General features: G+C 34.1%; 1 protein-coding gene and 1 long non-coding RNA gene across 2 annotated transcripts in view; one reads left to right on the top strand and one right to left on the bottom strand.

Moving 5' to 3' along the window:
• The window catches only part of USP38 (ubiquitin specific peptidase 38), a 35,769-nt gene extending 19,967 nt beyond the window's left edge, over positions 1–15,802 (top strand). Inside the window, exons 8-10 of the mRNA XM_072788246.1 lie at positions 621–727; positions 1,932–3,279; positions 8,175–15,802. Of these exons, the coding sequence (XP_072644347.1) occupies positions 621–727; positions 1,932–3,279; positions 8,175–8,336 (1,617 nt within the window). The 3' untranslated portion in view covers positions 8,337–15,802. The remainder of the gene's footprint in view (positions 1–620; positions 728–1,931; positions 3,280–8,174) is intronic.
• LOC140611604 (uncharacterized) lies at positions 610–17,476 on the bottom strand. The gene is made up of 2 exons (XR_012012701.1): positions 17,202–17,476; positions 610–2,284 (listed from the first exon to the last, which is right to left on the bottom strand). It is a non-coding gene; the product is annotated as an uncharacterized lncRNA (long non-coding RNA).
• Between the last annotated feature and the right edge of the window lie 1,586 nt (positions 17,477–19,062).

Genomic DNA, 19,062 nt, shown 5'->3' with positions numbered 1-19,062 from the left:
TGTTGTCACAAAATCTAGGATTCAAACCAAGATTGCTTCAAAGTCAATGAGCAACCACTTCACTAAGCCTCTTCCATACCAAAAAAGTAAAATCAGCAAGGACCCTAACGATACACTTACATTCTGTGCATTTATGGACTATGTACCTAGTCAAAGAAATTTTCACCTAAAGTAGGTATGCATGGCCTTATAGAGTACTCCCCGTATTACTTTATCCAAAATATATATTCACTAATATGTCTTTTTCAGATTTTGTTTTTCAAAAAATTATGGATGCAAGCACATGACTGTCCTAGAGGGATAGTGCCAGTAATATGATATTAAGTGTTCGAGAGACCTGGGTTCTAGTGTGACTCCCTCTGGCACTAATTTATCTGTATGACCTTGGGTATGTCACATGTTTCTCTAGTTGTTAATTCTTATCTGCATAATGAGAAGTTATAACCGAAGATTACCTAAATTTATTTCTAATTTTATCTGCATCATTTTTGGCACTTTGTAGTAGGGTTAAACGCAATGTAATTTTAAGTTCTCTTTATTAAACATTGGATATTAAGATTTCAGTTATTTAATTCATAGTGTGAGAATCACTTCCTTATATTTTCTGTACTGATATCAAGAGAGAAGCATATGCCCCTCGGGTGTTCTTTGAGGCTTCCAGACCTCCATGGTTTACCCCCAGATCACAGCAAGACTGCTCTGAATACCTCAGGTTTCTACTAGACAGGTAAAAAGTATTTTGAAAGTTATGATTTGTTTTCTTTCATAACAGATTATTTCTATAGCATATTGTTTTTGCCTTTAAAAACATATTTCAAGTGTTAACCTTTAAAATACCTTGCATTTTCTGTATATATTTAAGTGTTCTTTTGTTTTTAATTGGCTTCTTTTTTGGTTTTCTTACTTTGGACCAGCTGTTCTCAGAGTGTGGTACAAAGACCTCCTAGGGGTTCCTAAAACATTTTCAATGGTCTCTCTTTTCTATCTATATATCTGTGTATATGTAATTGAGACAGATTTTCTTCATATGTTTCATCCAGAAAAACATACCACAATATATTAAACACAGAGCAGCTATGAGGATCCAGCTGTATTCTATTAAGCCAGATACTTAAAATATTTGCAAAATGTAAAACAATGACATTCTTCTCACTAAATTTTTTAGTTTTAGAAAATATAACTTTCATAATGAATATTATGAACATTAACATGTAATTGGTTTATTTTTGTTTTTAGATGTATTATTTTATTACTATTATTCTCAATTTTTGAATATAGTAAATATTGATGGATATAGCCACATGAATGAAAGCTGTTGGGTTCCTCAATTTTCTTCAGTTACTTTAAGAGCATAAGGGTATCCTGAGACCAAAAAATTTAATAGTTGCTCCTTTAGACCACTTTGTAACCAGATGAGTTTAGTATATTTTATTGTCTCTTTGCCACTTACTTAATAAAACCTTTATCTTCTTCTCTAGATCTTTGCCTCCCTGCTGTTACATGAATGACTAGTAAGGTTACTTGAACTTAACATAAGCAATCTTCCTTTGATTCAGCTAAGGACATGTTGGGTGACTTCTTTGTACCAGGCTTGTCTGAGATGTGAGGCAAAGATAATATAACATAATTAATGAGCATATATCACTATCATGTAATAAGTGCTATAAAATAGTATGGAGAAAGTATGAGGCTATATAGTAGTGATAGCCCCTAACTTCTAGTCCTCATTCTTACATTATTCCATATTCCTCTTGATTAAAAGAGGAGAAACTTGATTTTTTAAATTAAGCATTCTATTTGATAAAAGTAATTTGGCTATTCATATAAGCCACCAATATTTTTATTTTTATGTATAAACCACCAGTATTTTTAAATAGCAATGACATTGAAATGTAAATGAAACAGCTGTATAATGATATACTCTCCTGCAGGCTACATGAAGAAGAAAAGATCTTGAAAGTTCAGTCCTCACACAAGCCTTCTGAAAGTCTGGGGTGCAATGAAACTTCTTTACAGGAAGTAGCCAGTAAGGCAGCTGTGCTAACAGAGAACCCTTGCACAAGTGATGGTGAGAAGACTTTAATAGAAACAATGTTTGGAGGAAAACTACGAACTCACATATGTTGTTTGAACTGCAGGAGTACCTCACAAAAAGTAGAAGCCTTTACAGATCTTTCACTGGCCTTTTGTCCTTCCTCTTCTGTTGAAAACTTGTCTTTTCAAGATCCAGCATCATCGCCCAATACACAAGACGGTGGTCTAACGCAAGCCAATGCACCTGGTCCTGCAGAAGAACCAGCAACAGCTGCCTTTATTTGTGACTCAGCTATGAATGAGAGAATGTCAGGCAGTCCTCCTGATGAATTTTGCTGTACTGAAAACACTTGTGTCCCCAATGAATCTAGCAAGATTCTTGTTAATAAAGATGTACCTCAGAAGCCAGGAGGTGGAAGCACACCTTCAGTAACTGACTTACTAAATTATTTTTTGGCTCCAGAGATTCTTACTGGCGACAACCAGTATTATTGTGAAAACTGTGCCTCTTTGCAGAATGCCGAGAAAACTATGCATATCACAGAGGAGCCTGAGTACCTTATTCTTACTCTCCTGAGATTTTCATATGATCAGAAGTATCATGTGAGAAGAAAAATTTTAGACAATGTGTCACTGCCACTGGTTTTGGAGTTGCCAGTTAAAAGAACTACTTCTTTCTCTTCTTTGTCAGAAAGTTGGTCTATAGATGTTGACTTCACTGATATTAGTGAGAACCTAGCTAAAAAATTAAAGCCTTCTGGAACTGAAGAAGCTTGCTGCTCCAGATTGGTGCCGTATCTATTAAATTCCGTTGTCGTTCACTCTGGTGTATCATCTGAAAGTGGGCATTACTATTCTTATGCCAGAAACATCACAGGTACAGAGTCTTCATACCAGATGTGCCATCAGTCTGAAACTCTGGCATTAGCGTCCTCCCAGAGTCATTTACTAGGGAGAAATAGTCCCAATGCAGTGATTGAACAGGATTTAGAAACTAAGGAAATGTCAAAAGAATGGTTTTTATTTAATGACAGCAGAGTGACATTTACTTCATTTCAGTCAGTCCAGAAAATTACGAGTAGGTTTCCAAAGGACACCGCTTATGTGCTTTTGTATAAAAAACAGAATAGCACTAATGGTTTAAGTGGTAAGAGTTCAACCAGTGGACTCTGGGTAAATGGAGACCCACCGCTACAGAAAGAACTTATGGATGCTATAACAAAAGACAATAAACTGTATTTACAGGTAAGTTGGAAATAGAGGTTTCTTCGTTTGCGGAAAATATTTAAACAATTGACAGTGGTCAAGTGAGTGCCCCAATTTTGAAATCCAACCTCTACATTTTCAAAGAATTTACAGAGTAGCAATTCTGAAATTGGAGTCTGGGTTTATGTAAAAAGGGTTCAGCCTATATAAATTGTCTTACTTTCTAATGTTAGGAATTAATTATGAAAAGTTGCAGTTAGATGCAATAGAAAATATCTCACTTGTTCTTAATTACAAAAGATGTAAAAAAACAAAACAAAACAAAAAACAAAAATACAAAAGATGTGATTATAAAATCATTCCATACAGAAATATAGGAAACTTAATAACGAAGTATCTTCCCTCTCCTCTTTAGTCCCACCTATCAGGAGAAACAACTGCTGAATTTAGTGTTTATTCCTTTTAGACTATTTCATAAATATTTTAAGGGCATTTATTAACATTCAAGTGGATAAGATAAAGGGCATTGAAAGGTACAATATGTAAAAAAAAGGATATTTGTATCCTGTAAGGACCCATGCAATAAAATCAAGGTAATAATAGAAAAATTAGTAAATAAAAGCCATGGAACAAAGTTTTCATATGAGCTGCATTTACTTACAAAAATACTTATTGCAGGGAGTTAGTGATTTTATTACTTAAAAGTTAATAAAGATCTTGCTGCAAGTATTTTTCTCTGAGATCTGCCATCTTGCCAACAGCATAACAACAAACACTAAATTGTAATGAAATTGTAGGTGTTATTAATTGGGTGGTCCAAGTGATTTTATGAGTTTACATAAGTAAGTCCTAAAAGTTTTGTGTTTGAAAATCACAAAGCTGGAAGAGAGAGTAAAAGAAAAAAAAAATGGGTCACTATAGTACTGATTTTTTAGGAGGAAGTCTTCTCAAAAGTTTTCAAATTTACTGTATTAAAAATATTCAGATAATGATACATGACAGCTTGGTAAAAGCGTATGGCAATATTCTAGAGTAACACAAAAATAATATATTTTACAGAAAAAAATTAAAGACAATATTTATTAAACATGATTTACCAGCAAAGATCCTTACATCCAGTCAGAAGGCTTATGATCAAGGCAATAGGATGTATTCAACTGTATCCTTCTTGCTAGATACTAAATAAGCACTAGATATTAGTCAGGGTCCTTGAAGATGAGAGGAGGAATATGGGCAGGAGGTTGAAACAGAAACTTTCTGTGATATAGATAGAAAATAAGGTCCAGGACAACTTGACTTGCAGAAATAGGCAGATTATTTATGTATCGATGATTGGGCTAAATAGTCTATTTATCAGAGGAGAGATGTGAATTTTAAAATGATGAGGAACTACTTACTCTATTTGTGATTGGATTGCCAAAAGCTCTTATAACCATAACTACTTTATTACAGCCTACCTCTAAATGATTTTCTTTTTCTTACTATTTACTCCATTACAAGATAAACAATATCTGAGTGTGATGAGCCATTCTTTTCATTATTGTTTTAAGGCCCCCTGTCACTATAATGGAAACCATTATGTACTTTGTTAATTCAGTTTTTCAGTATTTATAGTTCTAAATTCCGTCTGAAGTCTCAGATTGGCAAGTTGTTTAATGTAAAAAATACATTGCCAAATTTAAATTAAGATATTTATGTTCCTGTATTAAGATGGGGTAGTAAAGCTTATTACCAAAGTGCCTTTTTAAAGCAAATTATTATAAATATTCCGTTCTTACTAAAAAACTTAAATGTATTTATACATTAAATTATTTTTTAAATACAATAATGTAATCGATTTATGTTGAGGTTTGAATTGTGATGGTTCTCACATGATCTGAGTTGTACTGGTATTTTAAGTTCGTGTTAAGGGACTATTGAATACATGGAACACATATGTGTGTTTTTGTTCTTTTTTTGTTTTTACATTTTTGAGATATTAGTTCAAAATTGTGTTCATTCCATAGTAACAATGCTTTAAAACAGATTGCTATGTCAAGAATACACCTTTAATTTTAAAATACAGCTTTATATTTATCTGTAAAACAACTGCAAAAATTTAATCAAATCTTAATAAAAGTAAGGGTGTGGAGTGAACATTTTGAGTTCCTTTGCTCCTGAGGAGTACTGTAAATGGATTTACCATCATAGTTCATATCAGGGTAGCTACTTTCTTTTTTAATTCTTAGAAGTTCACCTTGTATAATTTTAACAACCTGCTTCTGGGATTCCACTTTTAAATTTTACTAAAATCACATCTCGATTGACATGTGTTGGAAAGAAACTATTGTTCTTCTTAGTGTTGGTGAGATTGGTGGTTTTGAAAAGTGGACAAAAAATCCTATGTGACCAAACCATTTTCTGCTGTGTATCATAGCCTGACATATAGGATAGCAGAGCAGATGTGGATCTCCAAGTAAATTTTGGGAAGGGATTTTTTTTCTTCATTTATTTCTTTCACTTCAGTCCAACTTGCATAAGAATAAGAAGAATCTCTATTATCTTAGTGTCTGGACTCCAAAAATTATGCTTTTAGTTAGGATCCAGTGAGAGAAAGGTGATACAAATAGATCACACATCAACTACAAACAGGGCTTTTGTCCTTTCTTGTTCAGTTTCTTTTCTTTGTTTCTGTGGAGGAGGTGGTACTTTGATGTCTTAATAGTTTTCTTTATTGTTCATACAGAAGAGTACACATGATATATGTGTTGTTTAAAGAAAAATAAAAGATGGGTTAATTTAATGTTAACGTATATCCTTGAATAAGAGATGTAATCTAAAAATTCTCAAGTTATTTGTTGCAAAGCAACAGCAACCAGGCCTATAAGTCCACTACTGAAAAATTTTTAATATTTGATATTAAATGGGCATGTAAATTATATACACGATGAGAATCATAATTTTGACATTATACACAATGCTCTCATCTATATTAAAGAAGTCAAGCAAAAAGCAGTCTTCCCTGCTTCAGTCCATTAAGCTTATCTTCTGAAAATAGGATATCAGACATTTCTGTCTGTCACCATATATTTATTTAAGTAGATGAAAAGCAAAGAAAGATTATTCCTTTCCTGGGAAGCCCTCTCTTAAAGTACAATACAGTTTTCACGAGTCTCAGAAGCAGTGGAGTTAATTTTGTATTGTGTGTCCTTTAACACTCCTTCTCAGGGGAATTACTTTATAACAAAATTTGCCATATCTCTTGGGAGCAGAACTTCTTGAACTCTACCTTGCATACTCAGTTTTATTTATTTCATTAGAGAATATGATTTAAAACAAAAAAAAAAAAAAAAAGAGAATATGATTTATACCTGAAATGAGATCTTAGGTACAGAGTCATATTTTCATTGCTTGTTTGGATAGTTTAATAGATCAAAGAACTAGAGCAATGAGAATTTTGTTTCTTATTTTAGTGTCTATTTCTTACATTCATACCTATAGTTTTTATCTTCTATCTGTAAAACTAAAAATTTTATTTTCTATTTTAATTCTTAATTTTACAGATTAAAAAATAGATTGTGTCTTTAAAGAAACTATACAAAAGAACCTGCACAATAAATTTTTAAAAATTTTTTGAGAAATATCTTGCAAATTAAGTTTTAAAAGCTTCTCTAAGCCCTGCCCGAGACTGGTTAATTAGGCCATTCTGTTACAAGGATTTCTTATCTAAGGTCACATTCAGCTATAAAAATAAGTGATTCTTTATCATTTTTTTGTATGGGCATTGCACAGCTGTCACTGTATGTTACTGAGAAATAAGTGAGAAAAATAGATGTCCAAGCAGGCCTGCTTTTTTACTCCATAGTAAAAATTGAGCATCTTGTGAAGAGAAGAGAATAGTTAGCTAAAAATATTTAGTTAGAAATTATAAAATAACACTACCTTGTCAGGTGGAACAAAGTAACTGAACTTTTAGTTGAACCTTTGAAATAGTATAGTTTTTATGATTACTGTTAAGGGTATTTTTTAAGTTCTTCAGGATGATGATGCCTAACAAGTTAAAAGTAGCTTTTAGACCTAATTGACACTGACTTCATTCGAAAGTTATAGAGCCTTTCCCAGAAAAATGGGCATATGCTAGAGTATTTTGTATTTTCTTCCAACGCGATTGTACCAGTTTTAGAATGCCAATTTGACACCTTGCCAAATGAATTCACCATTATTTATTTACAGTTGCTCCTCCTGAAGCTAAATAGCTGATAGTGTTCTAATATAAGATTATTAATATTTATTGAGCACCTAATATGTGTCTGGCACATAGACAAATATGACTGGTTCCTGATACAAAAGTTCTGATAATCTGGTGGGGAAAAGTTACAAGTAATACTGTAAGGAGATAGGCTCCATTTTCTTTAGCAATGTTATTGAAATCTTACTTGTATTTACTGAGAAGCTTCTAAGGAAAGGGTAGGCAACATTCAGCCTTCTTTCATTATTGATACCTTGTACTATATCACCCACTTACACAATATTCCCACCTAATAGAGTAGATAATCCATCGTCATAGCCTTTAAATTCTGCATTCTGTGTATTAGAAAGGAAATCTATTCCTGTGTGTGTCTATGAGTATTCACAATAATATTTCTGTAGAGGAATTTTAGGATGTGGAGCTTCAGGGTTCTCATCTGCAAACTGAGTGTTGAAACAGAACGGCCTGTAAGATCTGTTATTCAGTGTAGTTGCACCAGGATTTTGCACTCTATCTTACCTGTTCCATCTGTGATTATGCACTTTAGTAAGATTGGTAAGGATTAGTATAGTCAGTATTTTTTAGATTACTGAGATTTGAGGGATGCTTATTAAGGGTTAAATCAGTTTTAAAATATTTATATAGATGATATACTCATCCATTGTATTTAGGGTTTTAATTGTATAAAAATTCTTTTTAATTATAGGAACAAGAGTTGAATGCTCGAGCCCGGGCCCTTCAAGCTGCATCTGCCTCCTGTTCATTTCGGCCCAACGGATTTGATGACAATGACCCACCAGGAAGCTGTGGACCAACTGGTGGAGGGGGTGGAGGAGGATTTAATACAGTTGGCAGACTCGTATTTTGATCCTGAGAAAATCCAAAATGCACTGGTCACAAAACATCTAATACTATGACTGTTAAAATGTCAGACTGTAGCAAATATCATACCTATCTTTAATTTTTCTTTTCATTAGGCCCTTTATACTTTAAGAAAAGACATTCAGTGCTTGTTTTTATTTTCCTGACAATACGTGTATTAACAAATGCATCATGGGAAAAAAAACTACCTCTTAAAATTCCACTTGCTCTTATGGTTTGAGATGCTTGACCAAAAATTTTCAGAGGAAAATATGTACCCGGTCCCTAATTAAGCTGCATTAAATTTAGCAGAGACATTTAAATGGTCTCATTCTCAGTTTTATTAAACAAAAAATATACTTAGCATCTTTTATAAAAGAATTGATGCTAGAAATTATGGAAATATTGCTTAAGAAGAAAAAAAATCCTTTATTTCTTGCATAGTAGCCCATTATTAAATTCAAATCTTTTAAAATGCTAAAGAGAATACAGTCTCTAATGAAGGCAATAACAGAATTTATCAAGCTATAGTACTTTTCAGGTTTTTGTTTAGTGCTGTCTTCAGCATCAGTGTATCTGCGTTTCAAGTACAAATGTTTTAAAAAAGGATTATTTATACATATATGCTGAACTGATTTTAAGAAAGGTGCATGATCCTGTAGGAACAACGTTTTTACCTAAAAATTGCTAACTTTGTAGTATTTCTAATTGTTTAAGGATTTTCAAATTCTATTTCAGGGAGTATATCTTCTGTGTGTTTTGAAGGAGGTGTGTTCTATATGTGCCTTGCAGTACTGTAATTCAAAAATAGGAACCTTTGGCTGCGGAAAAGTTTTTTAAAAATGAAATGTTAGGAAGTAATTTTTGTGCTAACATTAAAATTATAACTTTTTGAAAGATACTAGATTTTCCTGAAGTAAAATCCGATGGTTCTAAATCAATAAGTGCGATAGATTATTTTTAAATCATAGAAGAATTCAGAGGAAATGAACCTAGGCAAGTAAAAGATCTTTTTTGTTTGTTACTTAATCCTCAGATTATTAAACGTCAATTACATATTTTTTAGATTGTACATTTGGGTTTTTTTTTTTTTTCATTTGAATCTTGTGCTCTGCACAGTTGTTTCTGTTTCATAGTTTCAGATAAAATGGTGAAATGTCAGGCCCTGCCATCCCACATTTTCTTTTACCAGGGAGTGGGAAACAAATCAGTCCTCCTGGATGTTGATTGTACACTTTCAGGAGTTACCCCAGTTGTCCCTTTTCCTAGAGGTTTTAACTTATCTCTGGTTGTACATTGTTCTGAAATCGATCTCCTGTTTATTTTGAAAACATTTTAAGGAAAGAGTGTTCTTTGGTGATTTGGAGTTTATCTTTTTCCCAAGCTCTTAATGGTGTTGGTTAAAAGCAGAACTCCTCATGTGCATTCCAAATGTCCCACTCCTAACCTGTTTCCAGTCGCTGGGAAGATTAGGAAAACTGACTGGATTAAAGCTAAAAATTCTTTGCAGAATTGATTGAAATTTGTCTTTTCTATAAATGAATGAAACAGATTTTTATCACTGTCCTTCCTGTGGGCTTCCTCTTGTCTTAATAGTGAATTCCTAAGCTACCCTATTTGTTCAGTTATCCACTGGCTAGTAATTTATTATAGGATTATATCAGTGTTAGCATTTATTGAAATTGGTAAAGTCACTTAATACTTGATACATTAATATTGGGCTCAGCTGCTTTGGGGAACTTTCTTTTTTAAAAAAAAAAAAAAAAAAGATTTTATTATTTATTCATGATAGAGAGAGAGAATGAGAGAGGCAGAGACACAGGAGGAGGGAGAAGCAGGCTCCGTGCAGGGAGCCCGACGTGGGATTTTATCCCGGGTCTCCAGGATCACGCCCTGGGCCTAAGGCAGCGCCAAACCACTGAGCCACCGGGGCTGCCCTGGGGAACTTTCTTAAAGACAGACCTACACACCGTTTTATCAATGAATACCATATCATTGAAGGACTTTATGCGTCAAGGTAATACATACTGAATTTTCAAAATGATAAAAATGAAATTCTAGCTATAGAATAATACTGGGACTATTCAGATGATAATTTTATACCAGTACCAAAGACATGAAATTAAAGGCATCCTTTTAAGATTAAAACTATAATAACATTAATCATTTGCTGAATTTAGAGTATATCTACAGAATACTTGAAATTGAAACTGGAATAGCCAGAGGCTCCATTCCCCATACTCCTAACCCTTGTGCTTTCCTCTGCCTCTTGCACATTCTGTAAGGTCTGAGTCTGCTAGAGTACTATTTGCTGCTTCTCTTTAGTTCATTCCAAAGTAATCATTTCAAATGAAGCTGCTCAGTCAGAGATGCTCAAAAGAGCACGTTAGGCCTCACCACTAACGAAGATGAAAAACTGGAAATCTAGGTCTGTTCTTTTCAAAGACCTGTATTGACACATTGTGAAAAATAGAATTTTTCTTTTTTATGCAAATAAATAATATATATAATATGGTCAGTTATGCAAGCCCTTGTAATCCATTTCACTAAGCAGGTGCCTGTGCACCTCTGACTCATGACATTTGCGTAGCTCAACTTGGAGAACAGAATCTAATTCGTTCTTTGCTCAAGCTTCTTCCTACCACCTCTCTTCCAGCTGAATAATCGGAAACAGCAACATTGGTCTTGAGATCCCTGATTTTTGTCTCCCTACCTTTTGTCTCCCTACCACAAGAAACCTTTGGGTAGAAATCAAGATTTCCTCATGATAGCTAGAGGTATTGGGGGGAGGAGTCCTTGTAACAGATTCAAAAAAGCCTATTGTTAACTCACATCTAGAAAGAACAAAACATATTTCAAAACTAAGTTAAAGCTGAAATCTGTAATGTTCCTTCTCAATTAGTTCTCTTTATGATAATGTTATTTACAAAGTCGCTGTCTTTTCATATGCTGCCTCTTTAAAGACTTTGCTAACCTCTCATAAGAAGGAGTTGATTGCTTCTTGTGTGTGCAGCACAGTTGAAGGAAAAAAATTGGTATAGTCTGTCCAGTACACAGATACTGATGGAAATCACCATTTTGATGTTGTGTACTTCATTGCAGTTCTTAGTTCTCAGTATATCTTTTTCCTGTGATTGTACACTTCACATACTCTATTCAAAGGGAGCTTTTTAAGTGACTATTTCAGAGGAAATAATACTGTACATTTACATATGGTATCTTTCTCATATGAATACTATACTTTCTCTGTCCTTTTGTCCTCTGCTTTTTTCTAGTGAATGTAGATTTCTAGAAGTATTGCTGAAATAAAGGACAAGTTATTCAGTTATTCACATTTTATAAAAACTTACCAGGAAGTGTTAACGGACTTCTATTAATGCAGTAACATCATCCGGGAGAGTAAGGCTGAACCTTGGGTAATGTAATCTGAGACCTTATAGTGCAGCAGTTAGCAAATTTAAATTAAAAATCCTCTCAATAAGGCTAAAAAAAATCTAAGCTGCTCCATATGTACATTCTTAAGCATTTACCAATCTGTCATGTACCATCATACTGTTAGTCTTACTTTGTTTTACTAAGTTAATTTTCTTACAGAGTTCTTTTTAGGAGTGAGTGAATCTCAAAATGAATAGGGGATTTAAAAAAACAAAGATTTAAAGTAAATAGTACTTAAAAAAAACTATCTTGTAAAGAAATTGCAGTTTCTCCTTATAAGAAATTGCTATAGAAATAATTTCAAAAGAAATAAAGATTTTTATAAAAGCAACAACCTGACTTTTACAGATTCAGAGAGATTTGTTATGTAAAAACCTGTAGCCCCAATGTTATATAACTAGCGTGGATTTGACATTAAAAATAGAATCTAAGAAGTCAGCCAAGTGTGTTGCCAGCATTCATCAGTGTCAGTTATGGCCTGCAGTTGTTTTTCTCTTAATAGATCTCATGTTTTCATATTTTGCTTTGTGTGCTAGACGCACACATACGCACGCACTTTAATTTCAGAGGGATGAAAAAGTCTTCACTAACTAGATCAACAGTTTTCAACTTTGCAGTCATGTTAAAATCACTCAGAGAGTTTATAAAAATAACAGTATATCCAGGCTTCACCCCAAACCAATTAAGTTATGTGGGGACTGGGCATCAATATTTTTTTTTAAGTTCCTCATGTAATTTTGATGTGCAACATTGGTTGAGAATTTCTGGGCTAGAAAAGGACGTTTTTCTAGGGGTTTCATCCAAGAGCACTAACATATTGACTGTCTACCATGTGCTGGAGACTGGTTGATTTTTATAGATCTTTTTCCTCATACCTTTGCTCTCACCCCATTACAGATCAATAAATAAAGTCATATTAAGAAACTTACTCAAAATCATGCAACTAAAAAATTAAAAATTGAGATTTTTTAAAAATCTGAATTGAGATTTTAATCCAAGTCTTAAGAACTCCAAAGTCAGTACTCTAACAGAGACGTAGTAACAGGTGGGAGAAAAATGTGACCTAAAGACTTATGCAAATTATGTATTAATAAAGGCTTGCAATAAATTTTATGAAATAAAATCTCTATAATATTTCACTTCTCTTTGCCCTTCAGATATGATTCCAAAAAATAAAGTGAGATCTGTTTTATTAAAACTTTTGTAGATAATGATCTAAATGGTTGAGGAACATGGTTCTTAGCAAACTCATTTCCTAGACCCGTTTAATTCTTTCTTGCCTAATTTCTTCCATTTTTTCCCTTTCTGTCCTTCCTCAGTCATACTAGATCTTACTTACATTGTGTACTCTAGGCTTTTGTATATGCAGGTCTTAGTAGAACATACCATTCCCCTTACTCCTCCTTCCCCTCCCTGTTTTCTGTTGACTAATTTCTGCTCACCTTTCACTGTACTCTAGTCTCCTCATACTACACTCCCAAACTGGTTAGTGTCTTATTTTATCCTGAATTGTCTTACTACTTCTACCTGAAAAAGCCATGGCTTTAGTAGTGGAGCGAAATTAGCCCTAGAGTAAAGGCTGATCATTTACAAAGATTGAAAGCAAGCCTTGATCAAACTCCTCTGTAAGTAATTGTAGTACAAACTCCCAATATTTTTTATTTATTTTTTTAATTTTTTTTAACTCCAATATTTTTTAAAAGAGCACAACAAACCTAGCATTTAAGAAAGTAAAATTCCAGCATCTGTTAAAAATAGCAGGCATTCAGAGGAGGAAAATATATCCAGGGGAAAAACAATACAAATAGATTCAGAAATTATGAAAGGGAATTGACAAACTAGGAGCTTAAAAGAATGTAAAGAAAAACATAAGCACAATTAAGAAAGAAGTGGAAAATTCAAAAAGCTCCATCCTAGCAGAATAATATGAAGTCACACGATGACATCATAATCAAATTACTTTAAAATAATAACAAAGAAATTCTTAAAAGCAGCCAAAGAAAAAGAACACATATAGGTCAGCAAACTGTATACAACCCTCCAGCCAAATCGATCTGGCCGCCAAGTTTTTCATAGTTTTATAGAAACACTGCCCCGTCTGTTTGTTCACCTGTTGTCTGCGGCTGTTTTCACACTACAAAGGCAGAGTTGAGTAGTTGTGACAGCAACCATAGGGCCCGCAAAGCCAAAAGTATTTACAAGAACGCTTTATAAAAAACAGTGACCCCAGAAAAAAACAAGGTAAAGTCTTATAAGAATATATGCAAGCCAGAAGGCAATGGAATGACTTAGATCTAAAAAGTGCAGAAGTAGGGAGGGTGGGGGGGGGGAAATGCAGAAGGAAAAAAAATTGTGAACCTGTGAGTATCCACTGTATCAGTAAAAATGTCATTCGAAAAGATGTTCATAGACAAAAGCAAGAATTTTTCCTTGAATATTTGTACTATGTAATATGTTAAAGAATTCTTCAGGCTGAGGGAAAAATGGTACCAGATGGAAACTTGGATCTACATAAACGAATGAAAAGTACTGGGAACAGATTTGGCACCATTGACTCAATTTACAGAATATACAGGAGAGGAGGGACAGCTTTGGAAAACCTCAAGACTCACACTGTGCCCGTGAGCAGCAGTTTGGGTCTCCTGCTGCATCCACCTCTGGCACACGCCTGAGGCAAGAGACTCACGTGTACACCTGGCCTAAAGCAGGGTTTGGCAAACTACCCTGTGAGAGCCAGCCACTTAATTACACAGAAAATCCAAAATACGAATATTACATAACATACATAAGCTTTTAGAATTTAGAAGTAAGTTTAGCAAGTTCCCTGAATATAAAACAATATATAAAATTCAAGTGTATGTCTATACGTCAGGAGCAAGTATTAGAAGATACAGTTTAATAATGATATATACAGTAATATAAAAAAAATCCATTTTTTAGAAACCAAACAATAGATATATAAGACCTCTGTAAAGATTACAAAACATTTAGGAAATTAGAGATGACCCAAATAAATCATGTCTGAGAAAGCTCAATATAGCTCATTTGTCTCAACTGATGGATAGAATCAATGCAGTCCCAATCTTGGGATTCTTTTTTTTTTTTTTAATTGAGAAGCTGACTCAAAAATAAAAATCGAAAACTTACAAAAAAACAGCCAAGATTCTTGAAAATGAACAAGTTAGGATAACTTTATAAGACAAGACTTATTATAAAGCTAAAATAAATATAGAGTGGGCTAATTATTCAGAAGAAAGAATGCAGACGTAGACCTGAAATTATATGCACATATGATTTATGACAAAAGTAAGATGACCTAAACTAAAAAGACTAATACAGATTATAATATGTTCAAAACTTAGGAATATGGAAAGATTTCTTAAATAGAATTCAGAAAGCCTTTGTCATGAAAAAAAAAATTATAAAATGGATAAAATAAAATGAAAAACTTATGTTCATCGAAAACAGCGTTAAGAATGAAAAAAGGAAAAAAAAAAGAATGAAAAAAGAAGGGCCCCTGGGTGGCTCAGTGGTTGAACATCTCCCTTTGACTCAGGGTATGACCCCCCGGTCCTGGGATCGAGTCCCACATTGGGCTCCCTGCATGGAGCCTGCTTCTCCCTCTGCCTGTGTCTCTGCCTCTCTCTCTGTGTGTGTCTCTCATGAGTAAATAAATAAAATGTCTAAAAAAAGAAGAAGCAGCAGCTACTGCAAGAGCCCTAGTGATGAATGATGGGTTCAAACTAAGAGAGTTGCAGAAAATTGGAGAGGATGAAAATGAATTATTTACATATATCTAAACTGAGTATTTTAAAATTTAAATTAAAATGTCAGTTTCTCAGGTGCATTAACCACATTTTAAGTGGTCAATGGTCCCATGTGGCCATAATGGACATGATTTAGTGGTGGTAAAACTACATTTTGTAATTGTATGCCTTGTTTCCAACCTGGATACCCATTATCTGGATAACCTTTTAAAAAATTAAATACCTATCTATTCTCTAATTATGAAATAAATGAAAATACTTAAGAAAATGACTCCGGGTACCCATCTTCCTGGAAATTTCAGACTGATTTCTACTTAGAAAATGAACCCTATGTGACCCCTAAGAGAGGAACTTAACGGCAATATTAATGACTTCCCAATTATTAAGGCTACAGAGCAATAGACTTATTTTAATGCTGCTTCTGTTGACCACTTAGTGACTGCTCTGCACATGACTATGAGAAAGAAAATAGCTTGTAATGCTCGCTTGCCTCTTAGAACATCTCTTTTCAAGTGCATTTTTATTTCTTAGGCTTGGGGTTATACTCTGTCCACTTGCTAGCCCTGATCCTAGTTTCTTTAAGTGGACAATAGCAGGGGTGAATATTTTTCATGATATCTGCTTTATGGTTTGTGCTCCTAACAATATCAAAATCACAACATTCCAGTAGAGAGCACTACTGCCATCTAATTTCTCTGGGGTGATCTATATATACTTCGGCCAAGTCCAAGGCACGTGTTTATAAATACTACTCATGCTGTATTTTTAACAGCCTATATTTCCAGAGAACTTCATCATTTTCAGGTGTGAAAGACAGGCTTGACCTTCATTTTGTTCCATCTGGAGCAGTTTGTTTTCACTGTCCAGAGTTAATGAGCAAAATATTGAAATCGAGGTTCAAAACATGGAAAAGTAATTTGCGATGGTAACTGATAGTCACCTCCGTATGTCTCTGCTGAATAGTTTCTTGCCTTGAATAATGTCCACCCTCTTGGTTTTCAGTAATAGCAGAAGCAACAGCATAATCAAATTAGCCAATGATCAGAGACAAGTTTATTACCCTCCTCACCCATAGCTAAGACGAGCACAAAACTATTAGTAAAATAATAATGGTAACAATGCAAAACTTTCCTCACAGTCTCCACTGGCCTTCCTTATATCCTGACAAAATAATAATAAAGAAATCATTCCTAGCTAAACTAAGAATCTTGCTTTGGGAAGTGCTTGCTTAGAATATTCTATTTTGTCTTCAGCAAGGACACTGGCTGCCAAAACAAACAGGTCAGCAATTGTCTGAAACTGTTCTGAATACTCACTGTCCCTTGTTGGAACATCATGGTTGGACACATGTGAGTATATAAAGTATGTAAGAGCTAAGTTTGTATTAAATACTAGAGACAAAATAATAGATTGGCTGCCAGCTGGCAGATAAATCATCTTCCCAGATCAATTACTGACTCGGAATAAGTGCCTTAAACAATCCGTATCTCCATTTTCTAGGCAACCCGGCGTCAGTTAACAACACCTACTACATTGGAGACTTGTTTTGAAGAAAGAACAAGAGAGTTAATAGTGTCTTTTAATAAAGAGAATCATCATTTAAAAAAAAAAATCACAATTGGTGAGACTTCAGAGATCACCCTAGAGGCTCACAGTAGCCAGTGGCTTACCTTAGTCTCCACAGAATTTGAACAGGGCGGCCCGCAAGGACTTAGATGACCAGCCTGAGTGTACTTGAGCATTGCTCTGGCCTTCGTGTCCTGTCTCCTCCCACTCATCTGAAAGAGGGATTTTAATTAGAAAACAAAGTCCCCCGGAAAAAAATAGGCAACAGAAAAATGGAAATCCTACAGATCTGAATCATCTATAGATGCAATAATCAGGCACTTGGAAGAGTGAGTTGGTTTTCTTCATCACTAGGAACATCTGGAACAAACAGAGGAGTGTTTCATGGTTGTCAAATAGCTTTAAACATCAATCATTAATGTATGGAGTTATTTGTAAACATTTTTCTCTGATTTTTAAGAGAGGAGTTCGCTTTTAATATTCAGACTTCAAGTAAATTGGTGAATGTGAACTTTTTTTTTTTTTTTACCATTACAGGTTTTTTAAAAAATATATTTAACACAATCCCCATCAAAGCAATGAGTACAGGAAGAAGGACTGTTTGTTTATTTGAAAATATGATTGTAAGTAGATTGAATTCCCTCTGAAGGACACCTACTTCATCTTTGCATCCCAGCGTTCACCACAGTACCTGACATTTAGCGGGTGGTTCAAAACCAAAGAGAAATATGATTGTGAGGCAAATATTTCTTCAAAATTGTTTTTTCTGAGCTGGCTGTGTAAATGATAGTCCAGAAATAAAAAGTGCTAAAAAAAAATCACAGATTGGAAAAAGTTAAAAACTCAATAATTATATTTAATTTTCTACCATTTATGATATTTAATTATATTTTCTGCAAATGTATTTATAATGTCTCTGGAGAAACACACAATAAACTGTTAGTATTAATGCTTCCAGGGAGAGAATGGGGGGACTACAGGTAGAAGGGAGACTTGTTTTAACAGTATATTTTTTTTTACTTTTTGAATTTTTATCATGTGTATGTAATTCCATCTTTTCAACTGGTTCTTTAAAAATCACCATTTACCCGAGTAGACCAAAGCCTAAATAAATTCTGATCATTGGCACAAAATGTTTTTAATTGGTAGTGCCTCTCCATTCTATGGCTTTTTGGTTAGACCTTTTTTAAAGATTTATGTTTAGGGAGGCCGTAAGTGTGTTTACTATAGAGATGATTCTATTCTATTAGCCTTATGCTATCGGAAAAAATAATACGGTAGTGACTATAATAGTCTAAGCATGAATTAGCAAAAGGGTAGAATCAGGCTGGTGGTAGCAGAAAAAAGAAAGATGAATGAGGGAAGCAAATTTTGAGGCCACTTTAAAATCAGCAGGGCCCATGAGCCTCTGAATTCTGATTTCCCAAAGCCTTCATCATTCTTTCATGCTCTGAAAAAGTACATAATCTCTGAGGAGTTTGGATCTCACAAGATGGAACCCAAATCTAACTAAAGACCTCAGTTGTGTGAAGAAAACTACTCATAAAACTTGCAAATGTACCATTCAATGAGAATTCTCTCTCCTGCTGGCCTATATATAACTTATTTTTTAGACTGGAAAATTTCAAAGATATAAAAAGATAAGACGTATAAAGAGCCTCCATGTACTTATCACCACTTCCCCTCTCCCGGGACTATTTCGAAGCAGTCCCAGACTTCATTTTGTCTTTAAATGTTTCTATTTATTTCACTAAGTCCTAATAATTCTTTTTAAAATAATTTTTTAAAGATTTTTATTTATTTATTCATGAGATATACAGAGAGAGAGGGAGAATCAAGTTCCCTGCGGGGAGCCTGATGCAGAACTCGATCCCCAGACCCAGGACCACGTCCTGAGCTGAAGGCAGATGCTCAACCGCTGAGCCACCTAAACTCAAATTTAACCAAAAAAGCTTCCATATCTAA

The sequence above is a fragment of the Canis lupus genome, chromosome 20, assembly GCF_048164855.1.
Source record: "Canis lupus baileyi chromosome 20, mCanLup2.hap1, whole genome shotgun sequence".
NCBI lineage: Eukaryota > Metazoa > Chordata > Mammalia > Carnivora > Canidae > Canis > Canis lupus.
The sequence above is the reverse complement of the archived record's forward strand: the minus strand, read 5'-3'. Positions and strand labels throughout refer to the sequence as shown.